Source organism: Taeniopygia guttata, chromosome 2 (genome assembly GCF_048771995.1).
Source record: "Taeniopygia guttata chromosome 2, bTaeGut7.mat, whole genome shotgun sequence".
Lineage (NCBI taxonomy): Eukaryota > Metazoa > Chordata > Aves > Passeriformes > Estrildidae > Taeniopygia > Taeniopygia guttata.
This window is the reverse complement of record NC_133026.1, coordinates 42,600,109-42,622,421: the sequence shown is the minus strand read 5'-3', so window position 1 is coordinate 42,622,421 and position 22,313 is coordinate 42,600,109. Positions and strand designations below refer to the sequence as shown.

The following is a 22,313-nucleotide window of genomic DNA, read 5'->3' as shown; positions in this document are numbered from 1 at the left end:
TCTGCCAGAGATCTGCCAGAGATCAAGGAGTGTTTGCACAATGCTCTCAGGGACATGATGGGATTTCTAGGGTGTCCTGTGCAGGGACAAGAGTTGGACTTGATGACCCTTGTGGGTCCCTTCCAACTCAGCATATTCTGTAATTCTGTGATCCCTGAGGATTCACTCAGGGCTCTAGCTGGATGCTATGCCTAAATATGACAACAAATACACACCAGCTCATCCAAGGGTTTCCTTCGCACTGCACTAGGCTGGGTTATGACCCTAAATCCCTTTGCTCTCAACAGTCACAGTGGCATCATGGGGAATGCCATTTGCAAGAAAACCATTTAAAATGAGGGTTTTCCAGTCATGGCCTGAGATTCATTGGAAACAAATGACAGAACAGCTTGGGTTAATATAAGGCTGAGAACTGTGGGATACACCCAGAGCAGCTCTGACACCATGATAACCAAATGATAACCAAAATGCTCGTGCAGTTCTTCCACCTCTGTTTTCCTGCCCTCCTCTCTCACTTGGCACTAGGATGGTGATGGATATGGCATGTGAATGCAGCCCTGCAGCGTGACTGCACAGGCTCTGGCTGGGTCTGCTGCTCACTTGAATTAGACCTAGAGTGGAGATAGATCTTGAGGGGCTAGAGCTGAACAATGTGGCCTGGGGAAACCTGGTTCATCAATTTCAACTCTTTCTTGCCACTATCAAAAGTTTTTCTTGAAGCATTTTATAATGTCTACCTATACCAATAGCCATGCAGCAGGCTGGATTTGTAACCATATAATTACATTTTCCACAATAATATATTCTTGCCCTCTAAAGACCTGAACAGGTAGGTAATAAGCACTTTTTTAGCAAGTATCCTAGAAGACCTTCAAAAACACAGTCTGCTGTGGAGAAGAAGAGGAATGAATCACCCTTTCTATAACCTCTTTAATTAATGGAGGGAAAAAATCCCTTAAAATCCACCATGTTTCTTTGAAAACTAGCATAAGGCAATATTGTCTACAGAAATGTGCTTTATGTCCTTTCAGGTTCTCACTTTTCAAGCATATTTGCTGGTATGTGAAACACATATGAGCCTCTCAGTAACAGCTATGATTTCAGATCTTTATTAACCAGTAGAATTGGGAGACAGGCATATCCCCAGTCTGGGAGAGGAGGATAGGGAAAAGGTCTTCTGAGCACCATGAAAAATGAAATTTGGAATCTAATTCAGGATTTATTGCAAATGTTGATCAATTGACCTGCACCTGGGATGTGAGCCAGGCTGTAGTCTCATTAAGAGATTCCAGATTAATCATATGCCTCTCAAAGAGGTGTCTTAGTAAGATTTTTCTGCAAAGACTATTGATGTAATTCAAGTTATGTTTAATTCTCGTAAATATAAAGGCAGTTGTTTTAGCATGTGTGTTACAGAAAGAGGTGAAGAAGTATGTCAGGCTAGTTTAACCACGATTTCAGCACCAGTCTGGTTAAATCTGTTTCTAAATCAGTCTAGCTCTGCTACCTCTGTGACCAAACCACACACAGAAAGGCCTTAAAAACTGAAGTGATAAACCACCAAGGAACAACAGTTTTTAATGAAAACAACAGGGATGATAATTAAACTTCCACCAGTGGTCTGAATTGGCAGTCAGCTCAGTTAGTGAACTAATAAAGAGACAGACCAAATTCTTTACTGCCTGCCTGTGGGACAGATCAGCCTTGACAATGTTTCACCCTACCTCTCTAAAATGGGCTGAAACACTACTCAGGCAATAGGCAAAGCTGTTTTCATTTGTCATCCTCCTCCTTTCTCAGGGGTTTTCACCTACTGTTTATTAAGGAGCTGTTCTATATAGACCTCCCCACCCCATTTGCCTCTGGACCCCCAGCTAATTCTTGTCTCATTGCTTCTGTTTTGGTGCCTGTAAGACTTTTCAATAAGAATTAATTTCTTACTTGAGAAAGCCCTAATATGCACCATACAGCAATATTAGGAAAAAACACTAGGTTCTGTACCATCTGATTTCTGGGATTTTGTGATTAATTGTGCAGCACTGACAGTAAATACATTTGGTTTATGTCAGTTGCTGATCAGAAAGAAAATTTATCTATTTTCCTCTAGTACAGGCCATATCTATAAATAACCAGGTGAATTCAAAAGTGGCTTCTCAGGCTGCTACAATCTCTACATGATAATGTATTTCTCTGACTAATTTTTTTCAGAGATATCCTGCTTATATATATATATATATATACGAACTTACAAGGTATTTTTGCAGAAATATTTATTGCATGTTCTGTGCTCCATGGCTCTCCTTAGCAGGTGAGCATTAGTGACATGGTTTTTTTGTGACTGGCATTTAAATAACTTGGATACCATGAATTCCCTAAAAGTTCTGTGTTTCCAAAGCTCTTCTTATCATAAGGATATACTACAAAATATATTGACCTTCTGTGATTATTAACATGCTTTTACTTACTTACTTATTGCTTCCTGCAATTTGTAATGTGTTTAATCCTGACATAATGATAAAGAGGTTGGGAATAGAAAGGGAGGAATGGAATCAGCTAGAGACTATACTGACTTATAAGTTACCCAAATAATTAAGCCAGATAGCTGAAAAACAAGGACAAATTTTCTTCTGACCTGTGCTGCTGCTCTTCAAGCATTGTACCCTCATTCCCTTTGTTCCTTTTCTTCTGGGAAAATATACTGTCTTTCCAGTTTTCTTCCACTGGGAAAACATATTTCATGTAAATAATTTTTGATTTAACAACATATTTTTAATAATTTATCTTTATCCTTTAGCTCATCCTTATTCAGTTTGACTTTTTCTCTTCCCTTTCCAAGATGCCCTTCATAATAATGGAATTGCATTAACATTTCTCCTTCAGCCTCCACTGCAAATAGGGACCTGAACCAAAGCCCTGGTTTGAACACTATTAGTAGAGGCACATCAGTTCAGGTGGGTTACAGCTGTTGAAACCTGCTCTGTAATATTCTCAGAGCAAACTATCAGATCATCAAATATGATTTTAAATGAAATCTGAAGTGTAAAAGGATTCTGGAAAGAACCATTTTCACATAAAGGCAAGGAGAATTACTCCAATTATAATGAAGGAGCTAAAAAATAATGCTCCTCAGCTTCCTCAGTTCTGGGGGGTTTACTATGTATTTGTGTATTTTCTAAAGCATTCTTTTCCTCTGTTGTCCCTGTCTAACACTCCACACTGCATAATTGTCATTGTGCATTTACATTTTTCTTTGTTGCTGAGGACAGCCAGCTTGAATTAGAAGCTGTTCATCGCCAAATTCCGAAGATTCAGGATATTAACTTGGATTAAAGCAGGGCTGCCCCACCCCTTCTCCCAGCCTCGCAGGGGAGGGTGTTGATGGGTCACACAGCTGCTCCTGAGCTGCCACTGTTCCTGACTGACATATTTTTTGCTTTACTCTAGCATGTCAAGCTGTCTGTATCCGTCTGTCAGCTCCAGGCAAGGATGCCAGCCTCTAAGATAAGGGCAGCATGATGAGGCAAGGTTGGTACTTGTGTCAGCCACCCCAGCTTGATCTGCTGTTGCATGTGTCTGCACACTGCCAAAACTCTGTCATTCCTGTCTTCTGGGCAGCTACTGCTTGTAAAACTGATCTACTTCTTTACAAAAGTTATTATTTCACCCCAGACTGGGGACTTGTCCAAGTCCTGAGTCACTGGGAGGCCTCATGGAGGCTCTTGCACTTGGGCTGTGGGTGTAGCCCCCGCTCAGACTGTATGAACAGGAGGGCTCCCTCCACGAGCCCCACTCCTAAGCAGAAGGCAAAGAATTGAGTAGGGGATTTAATGTTAAGAACTGGATGCTAAATGAATACCAGCCAACCTAACTCACTGCCTGCCCCCAAATATTTGAAATTCAAACAGATCATGCTCTGCATAAAGCAAGCCAGTGCTCTTGGTAGGGAATGTATCTGTAATTGCCTAGTACCACACTTAAAAACCATTGATTTCCACACACTCTGAATGTTCCTAAAGGCTTAGGAACTAATGTCAGCTGACTATGTTTGTACTGGATGCTCAATCAGTGCACCAAATAGGCTCTGCAAACTAGTTACCTTTAAAATTATAGTGGCACCTTCTTGAATGTATTGCTGCCACCAGATTTCATGGGTCTCCTTTGGGTTTTCTTGGGAGAAAAAAGGGCAAGGATGAATATGAACATGACCTGATGACAGTAATGTTGAAGTGATTTAATTCCATGTTATTAATATACATTTGGAATTTTCCCCATGTGTTTAAATTTCCTCAGGGACATTACTTCATTCCTTACTTGGCAATTCCCCCCATCTTTCATTCTCTTTCCCTTTTTCTTTTCCTCTTTCCATTGTCCCTTTTCTCTCCTTTTCCTTTACCTCTTCCTGTTCTTTTTCCTTCTTTTTCTTTTCTACTCTAATCTATTATACATTCTTGGCTTTACTATTCTATTACTTTTTATTTCAAGAAAATTCTAGGCATGTGATACAGTTTTGCATGCTTTTGCCCCTAATAATAATTATGGGTCAATTTTCACACCCTATAAATTTGGATGGCTAAATTTGGTGCAATTCTACTGATATTAAGGAAATTTTAACTGACATCGGACTCTAACCTGACATTTTAATGATTGATTTGCATGGTCTCAGCTGCAAGACAATCTGTCTTAAGCCCCCATTAAATCAGAAAATGACTGTTTCTGACTGAATATGCCAATCATTCTAGCTTATCTAGTGAGAGATGCCACATGCTTTTTCCTGCTTTAGCCTTACTTTTTGACAGCTACTTAAGCTATTTACTGTCTAATTGGGTCTGCCAATCCTCCATTCACATCCCAGTCTGTCCAGCCCAGACACAAAAGTCTGAAAACATTTCTAAAATATGCATACTGTTGTTGATTACAAGATATGGGGGGTAAAAAAATGCAGCCTAGATGTGACAACATGCTTACTTCTGTATCATTATTTCCCAGAAAAAAAATTAAAAATTTGCAAAAACTGACAGAAGAAATTATGTCTGAGTACCTGGGCTGATTCTGATTAATGAGGGGAGGAAGGGTACCATGTACAGGACAAAAGCCACATTTTTTTCTGTGGCTTTCACACTGGTAAGGCAGTAAGGGCTAAATCCTGCTAGTTGTTGCTTGCTGTGCTGTGAAGGAGGAGGAGGAGGAGGAAAGAGCTGCTCCCTGGGCAGCACCAGGAGATGCTGCTTGCTGCTGTGCCTCAGTGTGTGTCTGAAAGAACAGGATGCCCTCACACACAGCAACCCCTAGCAGGGCTGGCCCTGCTTTGCCTCCATGCAGAGAAACAAGAACTCCCCTGTGCAGAGTCCCACTGCGTAATTCTGCTCATCAACACCAGGATTTTCTCCATGAAGGATACATCTGCCAACCTCACAGCTGTGGCTTGCCAAACAGCACACCAGCGTTTGGACTACAGTTTCTCTCTGGGGTTGGCAGAGCTCTGACATCCGCCAGGACCTGATCCAAAGCTCATGGGATTTAACGGGGGAAAAAAAGTCCATTGATCTTGGTAGCTTTGGATCTGTCCTTTTGCTCATCTCCTTTGATGATTTATACAACACTGACATGCATATTTCACTTCTGAAGCACACAGAGCACATGGTTTTAATCTCACTATTTCCCTGGTGACAGGGAAGGAACTGTGTTGGCAGCTAAGATACTGAAAAACATTCATTATTCTGTATATTATTATTACTTTTTACTTCCCCACGGAAGGTAGAAATTACAATTTAAAAAATCACAAATATTTTGGTTTACAATCTTTGCTTGCCCATAAAGGCACAATCAAATATTGTAAAGTGCAAATTTTTGTGTATGTGTAAAAATATGAGAATGTTTTTAATTGAAATATTAGGTAAGAGAACATCAAGTACTAAAAGCCACTGAAAAACAAAAAAAATCTCCTCTTCCCTAGAAGCAGCTTAGAGAGGGAATCTTTCCAAAGTACTGGGAAATTGTCTTCTCAGGTTGGAAGGTGAGAACAAATCAATCTTGTAAAGTCTTTGTAACATGAAGATTACTGGGCCACTGGCAGCAGTTCTCTATTAGTTATGCTAATCTGCACCAAGTCCTACAATAGCAGTGGCTACAAAACAAACTTAAAGTCACAACTCAAGATTCCTCATGACCTCAAGTTTTCAGGAGCAGCCAGGGTATCTATGTTGTCTGTCAGACCCAGTATCCTGTGCATTTCCCCAAGGGACCCCCCTCAGCACCCAAGTTCATGGAGACAGAGCAGCTTCTGCCCACAGAACAGACCCATAAGCAGCCAGGCATTTTCATAAAGCAGGAGGGATGCTTGGCTATATTTTTAGATCTTTCATTCCTAACCCAACATCTTTTTCCTTCTTTGTGTACTCACTGGCTAGTGCAATTTTTTCAGCACTAGATGTCAGTGTGGACTTGCAATACCAGACTGCTCTGTAAGTTTTCTTTAACAGAGAAAGAATTGCTATCCAGAATGAATCCAAGCTTCTCCAGCCTCATGATATGCTTCTACAAAACAGGTCTTTTTTGCTGTTTAAACTCCACGTGGAAAGCTTTCTGTCCTTGACTGGGATTATACAGCTGTAAAAGGACCCTTTCTAAATTGTGATCATATCATGACTGAGTTAAAGAGGAGTTACCATGAGTCCAGAGGAAAAGCCTTAGAAAATAATGAAGAAAATAAATGGTTCTGAATTGTCTTGATAATCTGTGATCTTGCTAAGAAGGCATTGCACATGTGGTCCATGGGAATGGTTAATCCTGCAACTAAGAATACTCATCTCAACAAGAACCTCCTGACAAGACTGAGTCTTTGCTTTCCTACTTCCTAGAAAGATACTGTCATCTGGAAGTGTTCTGCTACACCAAGCAGTTACAAGGACTGTTCTAACTTGCACTTGATTTACTGTTTGCCTGGCTTTTTCTGAATACTGAACTGAAACCAGCTTGGGGCAGAACAACCAGCCAGGAAGTGTATGTTGGCTTTCTCAAGTGGTGAAATGACTAGTTTCTACCACCCTTCGGAAAACATTTTGCTTCCTTATTTAAGAAATTTAAGTCCCTCATTCCCTATGCTGTTATGGGAAGGCTGAGGAAGAGAACCCTGACTCCCCTCATTTTGCAAGCAGCAATCTAGAACAAGACACAGCTCCTCTTGCTCCTGGAGAGGTACAAACTGGAGAAAGGCAAAGCAGAGAGAGGAGGAAGTGGGTTCACAATTCTGATTTCTCATCTCTTACGTTCATGGGTTTTGGCTTCTGTTGAGTGGATCTGAGCCAACACGACAGATGGAGCCTTTTACACCACCCTCACGCTTGGTTTGCAGCAGGCGTGATGCACAGAAGCTGAGGCAGAAAACGTTTCTGGCAGAGAGCGCGGAGCTCTCTGACATCCTCCTGACCCAGTACTGCTGTAGCTGTGATCTAGGCCTTCAGAAAAATCCAGTTACATGCCTTTGTGTTCTTCACTAATCATTTGCTAGTGATACATGCATTAGTGTGCCTAGATTTTATTGTACTTTATGGTTGTTACTGTCCCTTTGACTTGTGCTACACAAAGTCACTGTGACACATGTGCCTGCCCAAGCAGCTGTGCTTAACATTCCTGTGTGTTTTTGTTTCTCATTATTAAGCTTATCAGTGTCAGACTGCAAGCAGTGGGCTGTAGAATATCAATTAATAATTTATATAAAATATTAGCAAACACTGTGCAAAAATAAGGACAAAGTCATTTTTTCTTCTGGGCCCTGAGAAGGTAATATTTGGTAGGTGATAGAAAACCTGAGAGAATACAGATTGTACTTGGCAAATCTAATATCACGTGGCTCTACCACCTGCTCTCATTCCTACATTTTTTGCTGTTATTTTTCTGTAGTACTGCTTTCCATATACTTATCTCTTTTTACAGATGTCTGGCATTCAAAGAATTAGTATCAATAATGAAAGATGTATCCTGTAAAACAGCTTTGCCTGCAATCAGCTTCTGAAGACTGATTTACTTGTGTAATTCTCACTGTGTCATGACTTGAAGTGTCTTCCTTATTATTAAGTATCATGAACTGCTCTAGATAAAGCTCTCTGTTAAGCCAGCTGCCTTTTTAGATGTGAAAGGATTTTGTAGTCCCACCCTGTACTGAAAAACAAATTAGTGTAAGTCAGGGATATAACTCAAAAGAGTACCATTATTTCCCCCTGTCCAAGTAAAGGGAGTTTAAGGTGATCAATTGTCCTCCCCCAACTCCCAAATGCACACTCAGCTGGCATTGCTGGATACTGGTATGAGATCTGAAAACGAGAGAGTAAATGTGCTTCCCATATGTTAATTGGTCCTACACCCTCTCTTGGAGCTGGATGGCACCTTTATATATCAGCTTGTATACCCCAGACTCACATACCCACAGATGTATCATGCCTTGCCCAGATGAACGTGCATTGGTGTCACTTCATTAATGAAATGGTGCAGATTCCTCCAGTGCAGAAATGGGCATAGCCTAAGCAGCTATTTGCCTTCTCTAGCTTCTCGAGCATGTAGTAAAAATGAGGGTTGGGGGCGGGGCTGTAACTGCATGAAGGTTCAGGAAACTACACAGAGAGCTGATTAATGCAAAGCTGATAACAACAAAACCCCCACCAACAAGGAAAACTAATACAGCATGTGGGAGAGCCAGTTAACAGTGCTGGCCTGATCACGTAGCAAAAAGGCAAATTCATATGAATAGCATTTGGTATGGCCTCTGGTTGTCTACTTAGGCACTCAGTGGCTATGATAATACAGTTGTGAGTGTAGGACAGCATACAAATTATTAGGGGGAATACCCTTTTCTATGAGAAATCTTGGACTGAAGTTTATTTCTTAAAGTACTACTTTACAGCATGTGGTAATGAAGTGCACGGCACAAATTGCCATTTTGTCAAGTATGTTATTTCCAAGTATTTCTTCCTGTACAAAATGGTCAATCAATAAGTCCAGTCAAAATGTCAGTTTATTTTCAAGATTAAGTTATCTTCTTTGTGAACATCAGTTTTCTCTACAGGCAACTCTAGAGTACAAAATACAGCATATTGTTTGCAGTGTGATAGAAACTTCAGAAAAGCATAAATTTCAAACAATAGAAGGCTTTAAACAGAATTTTTATAAAGCAAGGGTGAACCTCCTTATCCTTGTGAGCATCACCACACATTTACAAAACAATTTGAGAAATCAAACCTTGAGTTTGACAAGCAGCTTGGTTTTTTTATTCCATGAAGGTTGATCTCAACACGTTGCAGAATTGTTTTTCATGTGTCAGTGCAAGCATGTGCCCAAATCTTCATATAATTAACATCAATATGTGTAAAGAGTTATTTAATGCAAATAAAAATCTAAATCTGGATAATGGGGTCTCCTGCATCTGTAAAAGCACCAGACAGCAGCTGGAGCATCACTGACACCAAAATCTATCTAAAGGGATTCCTACAATAGCTTTATGTATTGTTTGCAGTCACACTGAGAGGGATTATATGGGACCTATTTCCCTCAGTGTACAGATGTGAACATAAAACAGCCTCATCTGCTGGATGGCTTACTCTAGCTACAGATGCAAGGCATGTACATTTTACATGTCTTATTTCAGGGGTATAAAACAGCTCTGTTTTGCTTTCCCTATGAGCAAATAAACACATCAGAAGTCTCTATTTTCAGTTATCTGTGCAGAAGTGGTGTGCAGAGCTATTTCTTTGAAACTGATGAAATACACAGTAATGTAAAAACTGCACTGACCTCTTCTAATCACAATGTGCAGTTCTAGCCTGGTACCTGCTCAAAAAATCTAGTTGGCTAAACCTTTTTAGACGGTTTTAGAAGCCCACACTTTTTATTATAAAATAAGCTGTATGTTATAAGGGTATCCCGTTACTTTTTGAATACTTCTCCTTTAGAAAAAAGTGTCTGATTGGTTCTGAACAGAATGAAACTCTGGCTGGCTTTATTAGTTCAGGGTCAGATACTTCTGTCAATAATGAAACCTTGCTTAAATCCTTGTTTCAGTGTCACTTTAAAAGCCATCAAAGAAGGAGGCAGCAGGGGAGAGGGGAAATTATCTGTCTGCATAGCTCTCTGTCAAGCAAAATGCAGGCCCCTGTTCCATTTATCAGTACACATTTTCCAAAATGTGCAATATTATGAATTTTGTATGCTTAGGGCACACCTGTCACCTGGGATGTTCAAGGAAACCAGTCAAGAATCAAGTTCATTATTTTCATGTGCTGATAGACAAGGTGGTGCAACCAGATCTGAACAGGAGGTATGCAGCTTGTAACAAAGAACAGTGAGTATATTTGCCTGTCTAAACCAGTTTTTTCCCACTATTCTGGACAAGGAACAAGTAGTGCTTATTTAAGTATGACTACGATTCCCTAGATATGTTTCTACGGGAACAAAAGCAGCATTCACCCATATAGACCTATAGAAGTTGATTTTTATATAACTATCTGCTTTTCCACTGAATTCTTGAAATCTGTAGCAGCAAGATATTCTACTTTCTCTCTGCAGTTCTTCCTCTCATCACTAGTGACTTTCTCTTGTAACTTTCAAAGTTTTTATGCAAACTACTTCTGGAGTGTAGTAATGAACAAATGGGTGGAGGTTACAGTGCCAGATACTGCCTCTACAAGAATAGACAGCTAAAAGACATTTGTTAGAAGAAATGTTATCTTGAAAACCTAACTGTACTGTTGCTTATATAAAGCAAATGTTAATATCTAGAAAAATTTCTATTCATTTTTTAGAGAGATCAGGAAGAACTGAGGGGAGAAAGCTGGCTCAGAGGCTTTTTTTTTCCTGAAGATGTGTTATTTGAGAGGTGTGTCTTGTTTAGATTCACACTTGATAGTGAGAGAGGTGCAAATATATCCTAGACGCAAAACAAAAACTGAAGCATACATAAAACAAACAAACAAACAAACAAACAAAAAAACAACCAAAAACAACAAAAAACCAAACAAACACAAAACCCCAGAAAATCACATTGCACTGAGAGCAGTCATGCTCTCTGAGAAGGGAAAACAGGCTGTCCTGTTGCTGTGATTTTTTTTCTGTGAAATATCCTATGCTGTTAAATGTAACTTTATGACTGTAAGACTGAGTAACTGGATGTCTTTTTTGTAGGGCTTTTTTTCCACCATAGGCATCATAATTTAGTCCTAAATTGAATAAAATATTATTCACAGTCACATATGATCTGTATTTAATACCTGCTCAATTCTTAAATCCACTGTAAAAAAATACAGAAAGTGCTGTGATACTGTGTGGCAATGTACTATTTTCAAAAGGCTGTTTATTCTAGCAGCTGAACAGCTCTACTAACACTCAGTAGTGGAAATTTAAAAAACTCCATAAAACTCTGAGCATGCTCCCTCTAACCCTGCTCCAATAGGGCTCAACATGCCACAGGCATTCTGCGAGCAGCAGAAATTATGAGTCATGTTTGCAACATCCTTTGCCCAAGCAGATTCCTGGAATTTAGCAGGATAGGAATTCCTATGGTAGCTTTCCTTTCTGTAGGAACATTAGAATCTCTGTTTTCTATATAACCACTTATTTTCTATACTGTTAATGTCTCTGAGAGATTTGGCTGAAGCTGGAGAAGCATTTAAAAAGTAACCAGTGGTGGCAGCGCAGACAGCATATCCACACTGACTTTCTGCAGGGAATTGAACTAGAAAGTGCTCATGATTGATCTACTTTGGAGTATCTACCACTGCCAGCAGAGACTGCAGCTTATAATTCACAAGTGGGGATGACATAGCTTGGGACGGCAGATTATCGACCCCAGCTGTCTGCCCAACACCCAGCACACAAAAGACTCTTCATGAGACAGCTGTGGAATCGCTGCCTCTTGCTGAAACGGACAAACAGTTTACACCAGCATTCTCTAAATGGGGTTCACAGTATTCACAGAGCGTCTCAGCTATCCAGAAAAGTGGTGTTGGAATGAAGAGTTAGGGCTAGTGCCACCCCCAACGATGGTACCTCTTCTTGCAGACCCAGCTGTGAGCTGCAGTGATGCCAGAATGTGATGCCACATGCAGTTGTAAGAGACACGGCAAAAGGAGGTGGAACAGAAGGCCTTTCACATCTGAGAAGGAGCATCAAAGATGGCACAGTGTAAATGGCAAAGTGTAAATGTAGTGCTCCGAATTGCTTTTTGTTTTTAATTAAGGTTTGGATCAGTTTCATGGTATTAATTATAACATACTGTGCTACTGTGACATAGGAAGGAATGTAGCTGGAATCCCTACCGAGACAGTATGATGGAGAGTCCTGATGCACTGCTTCATGGTGACATACTCTATTTTAGAGCAGACAAAAATCCATAAAACAAGCAGTTTACCTTAGATGACCGACTGTAGGAATCATGATAATATAAATTCAATATATGTGACACTCAGTATCAAACAAGACACAAAACGGTTTTTTGTCTCTGAATGTTTTGTCATGATCAAACTGAGCCTGCTATCCACATGGGTATTATACACTGGCATAAAATTTACAGCTTAGTTAATCCTCGTGTAAAAAAACATGACTTTGAGTGAGAGACTGAGGTGTACAGGATTTTCCTGTATCACCTGTGAACCAAAGATGTCAGAGATTTTCATCCTTCTAGTCCTGCTTCCCGGTATGTCCATATGTCTCCTGGTACATCCAGGTTCTCGGAGAACAGAGACTCACAGCAAACCGTCAGGGCTGGAAGTCCGGGAGAGCTCCCAAGGCGGGCAAGCGGCCCTTTCCCCCACTGCCCCGCCGAGCCGCGGCCCAGGCGGGCGGCCGGGAGCCGCCCCAAGCGCCGGGCTCGGGCATCCGGGCGCTTGTTGGAACCGCAGGGGCGGAGAAGCGAGCGGCGGCGCGGCAGGAGAGCACAGCAGGGCACCGCCGCTCCGCCACCCCGGCCCGCCCAGCCGCCCCCGCTCCTCTCCTTCACCTGCCGGGGCTCGAACGGAGCCCGGACACGGGGCCCGCCGCCGGCCGTCCCCAAGCGCGGCCGCTCGCGTCCTGCCAGCGGCGGTCTGGCTCTTCTCTGCCGCCCGGGGGGCGGGCAGCCGCGGGACGCCGGCGGGCGAGGGGCCAGCGAGCTCCGCTCGTGTGCGTGCGTGTGTCCCGCCGCGGGGACTGTCCCTGCTGCCGAGGCGAGCGCGGCCGGCGGCACGCGGGCCTCACCTGGCGCTGTCCCGCACCTTGCGGGAGGAGCGGCAGGCGGGGCGAGCCGGGGCCCGGCCCGTTGCGCCGCCGCCGCCGCCGGGGGCCGGTCTCCCGCCGGGCGCGGGGGGAGCCGAGGCGGCGGCCCCCGCCCGCCGTAACCGCTCCCCCTCCCGCCCGCTGGTGCCGCCCCCAGCATGGCGACACGGTAGAGGAGCGGCTGCGCCGGGGCGACCGCCCCCTCCCGCCTCCTCGGCACGGGCACGGCGCGCCGCGGGTGAGCGAGCGGCCTCGGCGGCGCTGCTGCCGCCGGTGCCCCGCACAGGGCTCAGCGGCGGCGGACGAGGAGGAGGATGGCGGTGACGGTCGCGGCGGCGGCGGGCACAGCAGCAGCAGCAGCGGCGGCGGGGCCGAGCGGCCGCGCGGCGGGAGCCAGCACCGTCCCGAGCAGCTCATGGTGGCGCCCCAGACCCGCCAGCAGCGGCCGCGCCGGGGCCGCCAGCTGAGCCGGATCCCGGCGGGCGGCTCTCCCCTCTCCACACCGACCCACCGAGCGACCCGTCCCCCTCCCCCGACTCTCCCTCTCCCCCCTCCCCGGCGCGACCCGCGCCTCGGATCGCACCCGCCGGGACCGGACTGCCAGCACCCTCGGGCGCCGCGGGGAAGGCGGCGGCGGCGAAGGGCACCGGGCAGCGCCCGGCGGCGGCGGGACCATGGGCGCGAAGCAGAGCAGCCCCACCGCCGCCAATGGCCGCACCCGGGCGTACTCGGGCGGGGATCTGCCTTCCTCGAGCAGCAGCAGTAGCGGCGGCGCTAACGGGACCGGCGGGCGCTCGGCAGGCGGCGGCGGGCGCTACGCGCACCTGGCGGCGGCGCCTCACGCCGCTCCGAGCGGCGCGGCGGCCGCGGCGGCCGGAGGAGCGGCGGCGGCGGGGAGTGCCGCGGGGTCGGCACCCCGGAGCAGGTCCTTAGGGGGGGCCACGGCCTCCGGAGCCCGGGCGGCGCAGTCCGCCTTCAACATCCCCCACAGCAGCGGCCCCTACGGCTCGCAGGACTCGGTCAGCAGCACCCCGGAGGAGGGCGGCCGGGAGCGGCCCGCCGGGGGCGGCGGCGGCGGCGGCTCCTCCGGCGGGCCCCGGCTAGTGATCGGCTCGCTGCCCGCACACCTCTCGCCGCACCTGTTCGGAGGTAAGGGACACTGGCGGGGCGAGAGGGTTTCGCTGCGGGGCCGGGGTTGCGGGCGGTGGGATGGGGTGTGGAGGGTCTTTCCCCGGCTCCGAGGTGGGACGGGTAATGAATCATCGCTCCGAGGAGAGCTGCGGCTCCTCCAGGCTGACGTCCGGCTTTGGAGACCGGGCTCGCGGTGCTGAGTCTCCCATAGTCTGTAAGGAGAGCTGTGAAAGGGGAGGTTAAAAATGAAACGAGCCCAGCGGCAGAGAGGAAGCGGGAGCCTCTCCGGCCGGCGACTTTAGACTCTAATAGCTGTAATCAGTGCCTGTGTAAATACTCTTGCCTACTAGTTACATAATTAGAATTTAATTGGATCATGTGTCTCCACCGTTTATTCTAAAATCGGACCAAACCCCTCTTTAGGCACTGATTAATGTGTGGCTGATGTTTGTTCTACTTTCTAAGTTCTCGGGTTCTCTGTTCAGAAAGTCGATACAGAAAAGCAGAAGTTAAAGTAAGTTTCTTTGTTAATGAGAGGTGAGCAGAGCCGGATAGGTGTCCGTGCCGCTGGAGTACAGGCTTGCAGCACCCTGTAGCCTTGAGGACGGGCACATGTGCTCTTGAGGCAGGAGGAACACTTGGCTGGACTCTAAAATAACCAGGAAGCTGAGGCCCTTTGAGAAGCACTTTAAACGTGGAGCACGTTGTAGTTTTTTGGTCTGGCGCTGTTGAGATTAATTGGGCTGTATAGGACGAGTGTTCTGCTGCCTGTATTTTTTACCTTGAAGTTGGAAATCATCTTGTTAGTTGTCAGCTGCGTTCTAAGTTGCTGGCTCCTTTAAGAACTGCTGGTTCGAAAGGCTGTTCGGATAGGTCAAACAATCTGCAAGTTTTATTTTTTAAAGGATGTATTCTTCAACTGACATTTTTAATACACACATATATATTTATATATATAAGTATATATAACTGTATAAACTTAATACCCCAAAGTTTTTTTTTTTTTTTTTAGGGGGGGAAACAAGAGGCTAATGTAAAATTTCTATGTTTCTTTATTCTTATTAATCCATTTGTGAATACTGTTTTGTAGTAGGTTGGCTTTCTCGTTTTCTGTAATTCACCCAGTTTTTAGCCAAAGCAGAGCTGTCTGCAGCCTGACCCTCTCAGGGTACACGAGGTTTCTGTCACATGGTCTGCTGCCTCTGGCGTGGTGGCCGCCAGACAGGCATAGCTGTTACTTCCTATATCTAAAACTGCTTCTTCCCAGTGGTTCAACATTAACAGAAAGCTGTCAAACTCTATTATAATAAAATAATATTTAACTCTACGAAAGGAAACATAACTATTTTCATAGTACCAAGCTGGTTGACAGGAGTGCTTTGTTGCAAGGATGCTCATTACACCATCAAAGTACCTTGAGGGGGGAAAAAGGTGCATGTATTTCTTCTGGTGATGAAAGGATGTGCTATCACATGGAATATTGTACAGCTCGTGCTAAGCATAAGGGACTAATTAGAATGGGTAGCCAATTGTTGCTCAAAGGTGAAACGTTTTTTTCCCCCTCTGTGCTTAAACACTGTACTTAACTTGCCCTGGTGCCAGGAGGGAGTGGATTGAAGGTAAACGAAGTGATGAGGATTAATAGCCTAGGAAGCTGTATTCAGATGCAGGAAGGTCTCTTCAGAATAACTCTGATCTTTTCTATGGCATGTAATCATTTTTTGATTGCTGTACTGCATTGTATTTTGTCCTTGAGTGATGCAAAGCTTGTTGCTTTTTCTGGTGCAGGAGAAGTGCCAGGAGGGGTACACTGTCTTTGTCTTCTCACTAATAAATAAGGACTGCCATATGTTAGGAGTATAACTGGAAAATTTCAAGATACAGTAAGATTTTTAGTGAAGAAGGAAACAGATTCATGGCTATCTTATGACCACATAAAGACAGTGTGGTCTTCATCTTAGGGATGAATAAGTACTTAATCATAATATTACAACACCTGTGAAGAAGGCCTCACTTGAAGCATTATTCTTTCTTTCAATTAAATATTTTGTGATGTTGATGGTATGTTATGCCACATCCCACTCAGTGTTGCCATCATTTTCCAGTTGTATGCTTTGTGTTTTCTTGATTCCTTGTAATAACTACATGCTTGGAAAAAGTAGCCCAACTGGAGATCATATATTAGTAACATCAGCATTCTGAAAAATAACTTGAAGCATTGTTTTTGTCCTGATAGTAACTAGCTCAAGCTTGTCTAGGTGTGGTATCTGGCATTTACCTTGTGTATCTTGAGCATGCTTAAAGTCCCCTCCCTTGTTTTGTAACTTGCAAATTAGATGAGTTATTTATTTTTATCCTGAAAACTGCCCAAATTAATTGTGAAGATTAGCATAGTAATTCTGTGAAAATGAAAAAAAAAAAAAAAGAACAAGAATACCTTCTGTATGTTGAACCAAATCTCCAGCTATTTATGTTTTCAGGTATACTGCTTGGCTTCATCAGTCAGTGCCATGTGGGTGTTGCATTTGTTAAATTACTGTCATTAATTTGCCATTAGTGAATTACACTTTATTGTCACTTTTACTGAGCTGTTTTGCATGCTAAGGTAATGTCTAAATATTGGCCCTCTCTTGTAACATGCTTAAGTCTATTCTAAGCTTGTTAATACACAGTTTGAATGAGAATATAAAACTTACGTTAGCGTATTGGCAAGTATGTTCAGTTATTGTCTATGTTCCTTTAGTAGGAACTGTAGTACTAACAGCCTTTCCTGACTGTGAAGGTCTCATGTTCCCATCTGACCTCAGGCTAAGGCACTTTTATGAGCAACATACAGTGGAGTAAATACTGCTGTGTAGCTTTGTGTCATCTCAGGGGGAGTTCAGTTCACTCAATAATCAGAGCCTTGTATCACAAAAAAATATATCTGTGTGTTTAACTTTGTGCTGTGAGCATGCCTGAAGTAGGCTTAGGGCCTTAAGTAGAGTGAGACCCAAATTCCGTAAGATCTCAGGGCACTCCCGGAGAGGCCAAACCCGAGCCTGACATTCAAGAGCTTTCTTGCAACACAGTGCCAAGTTCCAGCTTCCTTTAAGGTGATAACCCTTATCAGGAATTTTGACCAGTAGTTTCCCTGCTCTGTTCCTCAGTGAATGGGACTTCCCCTCTCCTCCAGCCCCAAGGTAAATATTCTTACCTTCTGTTATGTGTAGAAGAGTTGGCCCTGAGGACCATGGGGCCAGACTCACATTAGTTTTTCCACTGTGTTTTTAGAGATTACATACTCGTCAGTGCTGCAACAAAGCTACCACTGTAGTTCCAATGTAGCTTGTTTTTGTCAGTGATGCAATTGGTTCAGCTAAAAATGGACTTCTGGGGTGGCTTTTACTTTGGGTAACTGCTGATGTGTTACTTCCATCACTTAAAGTGTTGACAGCTCCTTAGAACCCTCTTCATGTTCCTGTTTCTGGGTGGTCATGACTGGGAGAATTCTTGGCAAAAAAACCTAGTCTAAGTATCTTTCTGGTGTTCAAATTTGGGAATGTTGTTGTAAGACAACAATGCCTTTAAACCCTTTTTTCTTTTGTTCTTTTTTGTTTTGTCATTTAGAATCTCTTAGGGAGTAATATATAAAAATTCAGCTGAAGATAGCAGAAACTCAAACATACTGAGTCTTTAAAATTTTCACATCAGTTCTTCTTTAAAGATGACTGAGCAGAGGCTGTGCAGGTATTATACAGAATCTCAGTTTGTGTTGTATATGTCCATATACAATTTTATATGATTTTTTACAGATAGATTTTTAAAATATATAGGGTTGTCAGATACAGCTGTTAACAGCCTTCATGCCTATGTCAAGATGAGGAGTAATGATCTGGAGATAAGGTTGCATCTGTTCAACTTTATTAGGAGAAGGAAGTTCGTTATGTCCTTTTTAAGCCAAATAATGATCAGACTTCTTTTATTAAGTACTTTACAGCGCAGGATTTATCACCAGCTACTGAATGTTCATAATACGATATGGGTAGAACCTTGTAGGTATATTATAGTAGCATCTGTTTGTGATAATAATAAGTACAAGCAATGAATGAATTCCTCATTTGATAAATGAAGGTTTATGAAAGCCTCAGGTTATAGAGGCTAGATGGATTGTGGGAAGATGATAACAGTAGAAGAATTGTGTGAATTCTCAGAAGAGTTTTTTAGATGTCTCTCAAACTGCCTAGAAGGCCACATCTTGTTTTGTTTCCCATCAGATCTGTTTAGTTATATGATACATTTGGATGTATTTTTGAGGTTCAACTGTCTTTTGGTCACTTCCTTGCCCTTCTCTTCCAGTATGACACAAGTACTATTGCTTTGAGAAATTATGAAACTCTAAAACACTTCAGACTTAATGCTGCTCCGATTTTGCCAGCCAAAGGGGCACTCTGAGGTCTTTGTCCCCTGAAGTGGGAGAAAGGTTGGGAAGTGTGCCTTGTAATGGGACTGCTGGGCTGGTGGGGGCAAGGAATAGATATGTTCAGCTATATCGAGTTGACTCCAAAGTGAGAGAGAAGAGTCACTTTTTCAGCCTCTGAAGATATGGGGGATTTTGTAAATACGTTAGCATCCCCTTCACCAAAACATAGATTGAAAAATCCATTGTGCTAGGAGAGCAGTCCAAGGATAAGTCTTTTGATAATGGGCTTTAGAAGGTCTGTTCTGACTGGTGAGTTTGAGGAACCCAGTCCCTTTGCAGTCCCTCACTGTTCCAGTGTTTAGTTGGGCTGCTCTGTTCCTGTGTACATTCAGTGGGCAATATACAGTTCCTGGTTTGGTGGCATAGGTGTAAACCCTCCTGAGTGAGGGACAAGAAAAAGTAGCAATAAGTCTAACACCACCAGCCACCTGCTCCAGCTCAGTCAAGAGAGTGCTTATAGTCTCAAATGTTAAGTGTTTGGACAAGTGAGCTAAAAGAAGAAGTGTTTGAGTCTTCTGATGGCACTCATGAAGTCCCTGGGAGTAATCTTTCATTTCCTTCAGTTGGAGACTGGTCTCTGTGATAATGAGTAGGCTTGGGGCAATTAAGTAAAGGCTGAGGTGAGTGACAGGGGATCTTTGAAAGGTTCTTGTTTTTTTTTGGAAGTGCTTCCCTGCCCCCCCCCCCCCCTTTGTTCCCCTCTTCCTGCTTGGTCAACAAAAGGGTTTAGGAGAAGCTAAATAATAAAAAATGGCAGCACTGCATTTGTGGGAGAAATGTAAATAGTTAACCATCTGAAGGAAAGGAAAGGAAACAGCCTAATTGTAATGGCATATATAAATATTTCTTTTGGCTATCAAGGTAGTGATAATACCTGATTGAACCTTTGCAGTGCCAGTTCAAACAAAGGTTTTCCTCTTATTTAATGTCTTCTGAATACCTATGCAACCCTGATATTCTGGCAGTGTCTCTCCTCATGTTCTGTCATATAATTGCAGACTAGTCTCCACCAACCTCCCAAGTAATTTCTTTGTCTCATAAAGAAAGCCTTTTCTCACTGCTAGAAATCCAAAACTATTTGTAAAACACATTGCCTATGCATTTGTTTGGGTAAGTTCTGCTCCCCTGTTCTTGCCAGCTGCTCATGGAAAACTTCATCGTTAAAACGTTCTTGAATTGCTCTTTCAGCCTTGCAGGAAGCTTTTAAATTTTGAATAAAGTTGTGAAAAATTTTGGGTAGGTTTTCCTTGCTCTTTGCATGCAACCAATTTTATATTACTTTCAAGATTTTTCTGCAGTGTGTCTACTGCCCATTAATGGCTTAATTAGTTTCAGGAGAGGTGTATGGTCATTTCGACAGATTGTGTTCATTTACTGTGGTAATGGAGCATGTTGTTCTTGCAGATGTTTAACCCGTGAAAAGAAAGTGAGAAATCCTTGAGTGCTCTGAGTTTCTATTTTGGAGCATCTTTAAAGACATGCATCTTTCCAATCAAAAGAAAGCAATTTGTATAAAACCACAACTACCCGAGTAAAACCAGAAATGCGTATTTTAAGCATCTAGGAGAGTGGTCTTTGTTGTCTATTATCTGGATAGATATTTCGTAAACAAGTGCTTATGTTCCCAAGACCACCTTTCCTTTGTAAATGATCATCGTGACTTTCATGGGGATATCTCAGTGTGCATCTAGAGGCTTTTGACCTCTGTTGTTTTGAAGGCTACAAAAATTCCTGGTGCTTATAAAAATGGGAGTGTAAGCCATAGAACAAATGAGGCTGGTTCTCCCTTTCAGTCAGGACATGCTTCTATTTTCTGCATGGAAATTGAATAGTATTGACCTGGGGAGATCAGGAAGGAAAATCTCATAGGGCTCGAGGTGTCTGACTGCCTGCCAAACAGAACACATGAGAGAGTTGTGTGGGCTTTGACTGTTATCACTGTTGTCTTCAGGAGCTGACCTAGCTGGGTGTTTTCTTGCTAGTCTGCTGTGTCTCAAAATCAGACCACCACAGCCTGTGCACAGTCCCCAAAGGGTGGGTGTGCTGCATACCATCAGGGATATTTTTAGTAGATTCTGTTTGCTGACTGACTTAGTGTGCTATAAATACAGAGTTCTCATCTGGCATGCACTTTGCGTGTCTTCTAGTAACTTATAATAAATTCACCTAAGAATAATGGCAAGGAGAAGCAAGCTGTTACAATTTGTTTGGCTTTCCATACAAAGTATCATTTATATAAAGCAATTATTTAGTAACATTTTAACTGTAAATGGTTTTTAAAACTAGTGGTATTCCAAAACACTTCCTAGTTAGTCTCCCATAATTAGTCCTTATGTCAGATTGATTTAAACTGCATTTTTATTATGATTTTAAAAGTTGAAGGTAGGGTTTTTAGAGATGGGAGGTTACTTGAGCATCTGGAATATTGTCAGTACTAGTAAATTACAGTCTTTTTAATACCAATGTTAGCATAGTCCCTAAGTGTTATTCTCTGGTAAAAAATTGAAGCTTAGTTATAACTCTCCTGGATTTTTTTCCCCTGAAGTATAGGTATATCTACAATTTCTTGCGTTGAAATATAGTTAAGGCACTTATAGGACACAATGCAGAAAGGGGAGGATCCCATGTCTTATTAAAATACACATGCATTTGTCTTTGAGTGTTGAATTTGACACAAAATTGAAGGATGGGTTCTTCTTGACTTGTACTGAGTATAACGTAAATGCAGTTGTTCTGTACTGCTAAAATAACAACTGTCATAGCATACATTAACAGATGTGAAGTTTTCCATATGCAGCAAAAGAAAACTGCTCAGAGGCGCTTTCTGCAGATTGCCTGAATACATAAGCAGTATTTTGAGAATCTTAATTATTTTTATAATGAAATCTGGGCAAATTGGTGGTAGTCTTTCAGTAAAATTACAAACTGGATTGTCTTCCTGTCACGAATCTTACATTGTTCTCTGAAAATCATGTTACTTTGAATCCTGATTTCTTGCAGCTATCAGAAATTTTACTTATTGTGGAATGAAGAATAACACTTCTTTATTCTTCAGTGTGAATATGGATAAAAGTTCCAGTTTGGGGAAATAGAATCTTGCTTCTCTGAAGAAAATGCTGTGGCCTTTACCAAATAGAGCATCATCAATTAAGCAAATGTCAGAGAGATAATGGTGGACAATCTCCAGATCATAAAGAACAACGACAATAATAAAATGTGGTTCTCTGTGGTCATTTAACTGCTTTGCTTTCACTGTGAGGCAGTTCTATTTCTTATCAGTGTCTTTGCTGCATCAGCAAGGATGACTGAAATAGCCTAAGATGCTAGACTTGAGAATTTGCTGCCATTTTCTTGTTGTCCTTTGGGAAGAATGAGTTCAAAATCACACACCTGTTCTGAATATTGGAAGGCATCGTTTGCATGTGTATGAGTGGCTCAGGGCTCCTATAATATCTTACACTGGATAATAATTCATCTTCAGAGC

The 22,313-nt window shown here is 42.9% G+C and overlaps 2 protein-coding genes across 9 annotated transcripts in view; both read left to right on the top strand.

Annotated features, from left to right (window-relative positions):
• Window positions 1-9,400, top strand: part of MTURN (maturin, neural progenitor differentiation regulator homolog) — a 67,342-nt gene extending 57,942 nt beyond the window's left edge. For 2 of the 7 annotated variants that reach the window (XR_012054599.1, XM_072925780.1), the window contains 2 exons: window positions 3,445-3,525; window positions 6,546-9,400. Coding sequence is in view for 4 of the 7 variants with exons in the window: in XM_072925780.1 (XP_072781881.1) it covers window positions 3,445-3,516 (72 nt within the window). In the remaining 3 variants the exon portion in view is untranslated. Of the gene's footprint in view, window positions 1-3,444 lie in introns of all 7 variants that reach the window. The other 5 variants (XR_012054598.1, XM_072925779.1, XM_072925777.1 and 2 more) reach the window with 3 other exon arrangements.
• A 3,517-nt stretch (window positions 9,401-12,917) lies between these two features.
• Window positions 12,918-22,313, top strand: part of ZNRF2 (zinc and ring finger 2) — a 53,930-nt gene continuing 44,534 nt past the window's right edge. Inside the window, exon 1 of one of the 2 annotated variants that reach the window (XM_072925773.1) lies at window positions 12,918-14,385. In XM_072925773.1, coding sequence (XP_072781874.1) covers window positions 13,911-14,385 — 475 coding nt within the window. In that variant the 5' untranslated portion in view covers window positions 12,918-13,910. The remainder of the gene's footprint in view (window positions 14,386-22,313) is intronic. The other variant, XM_012571643.5, reaches the window with a different exon arrangement.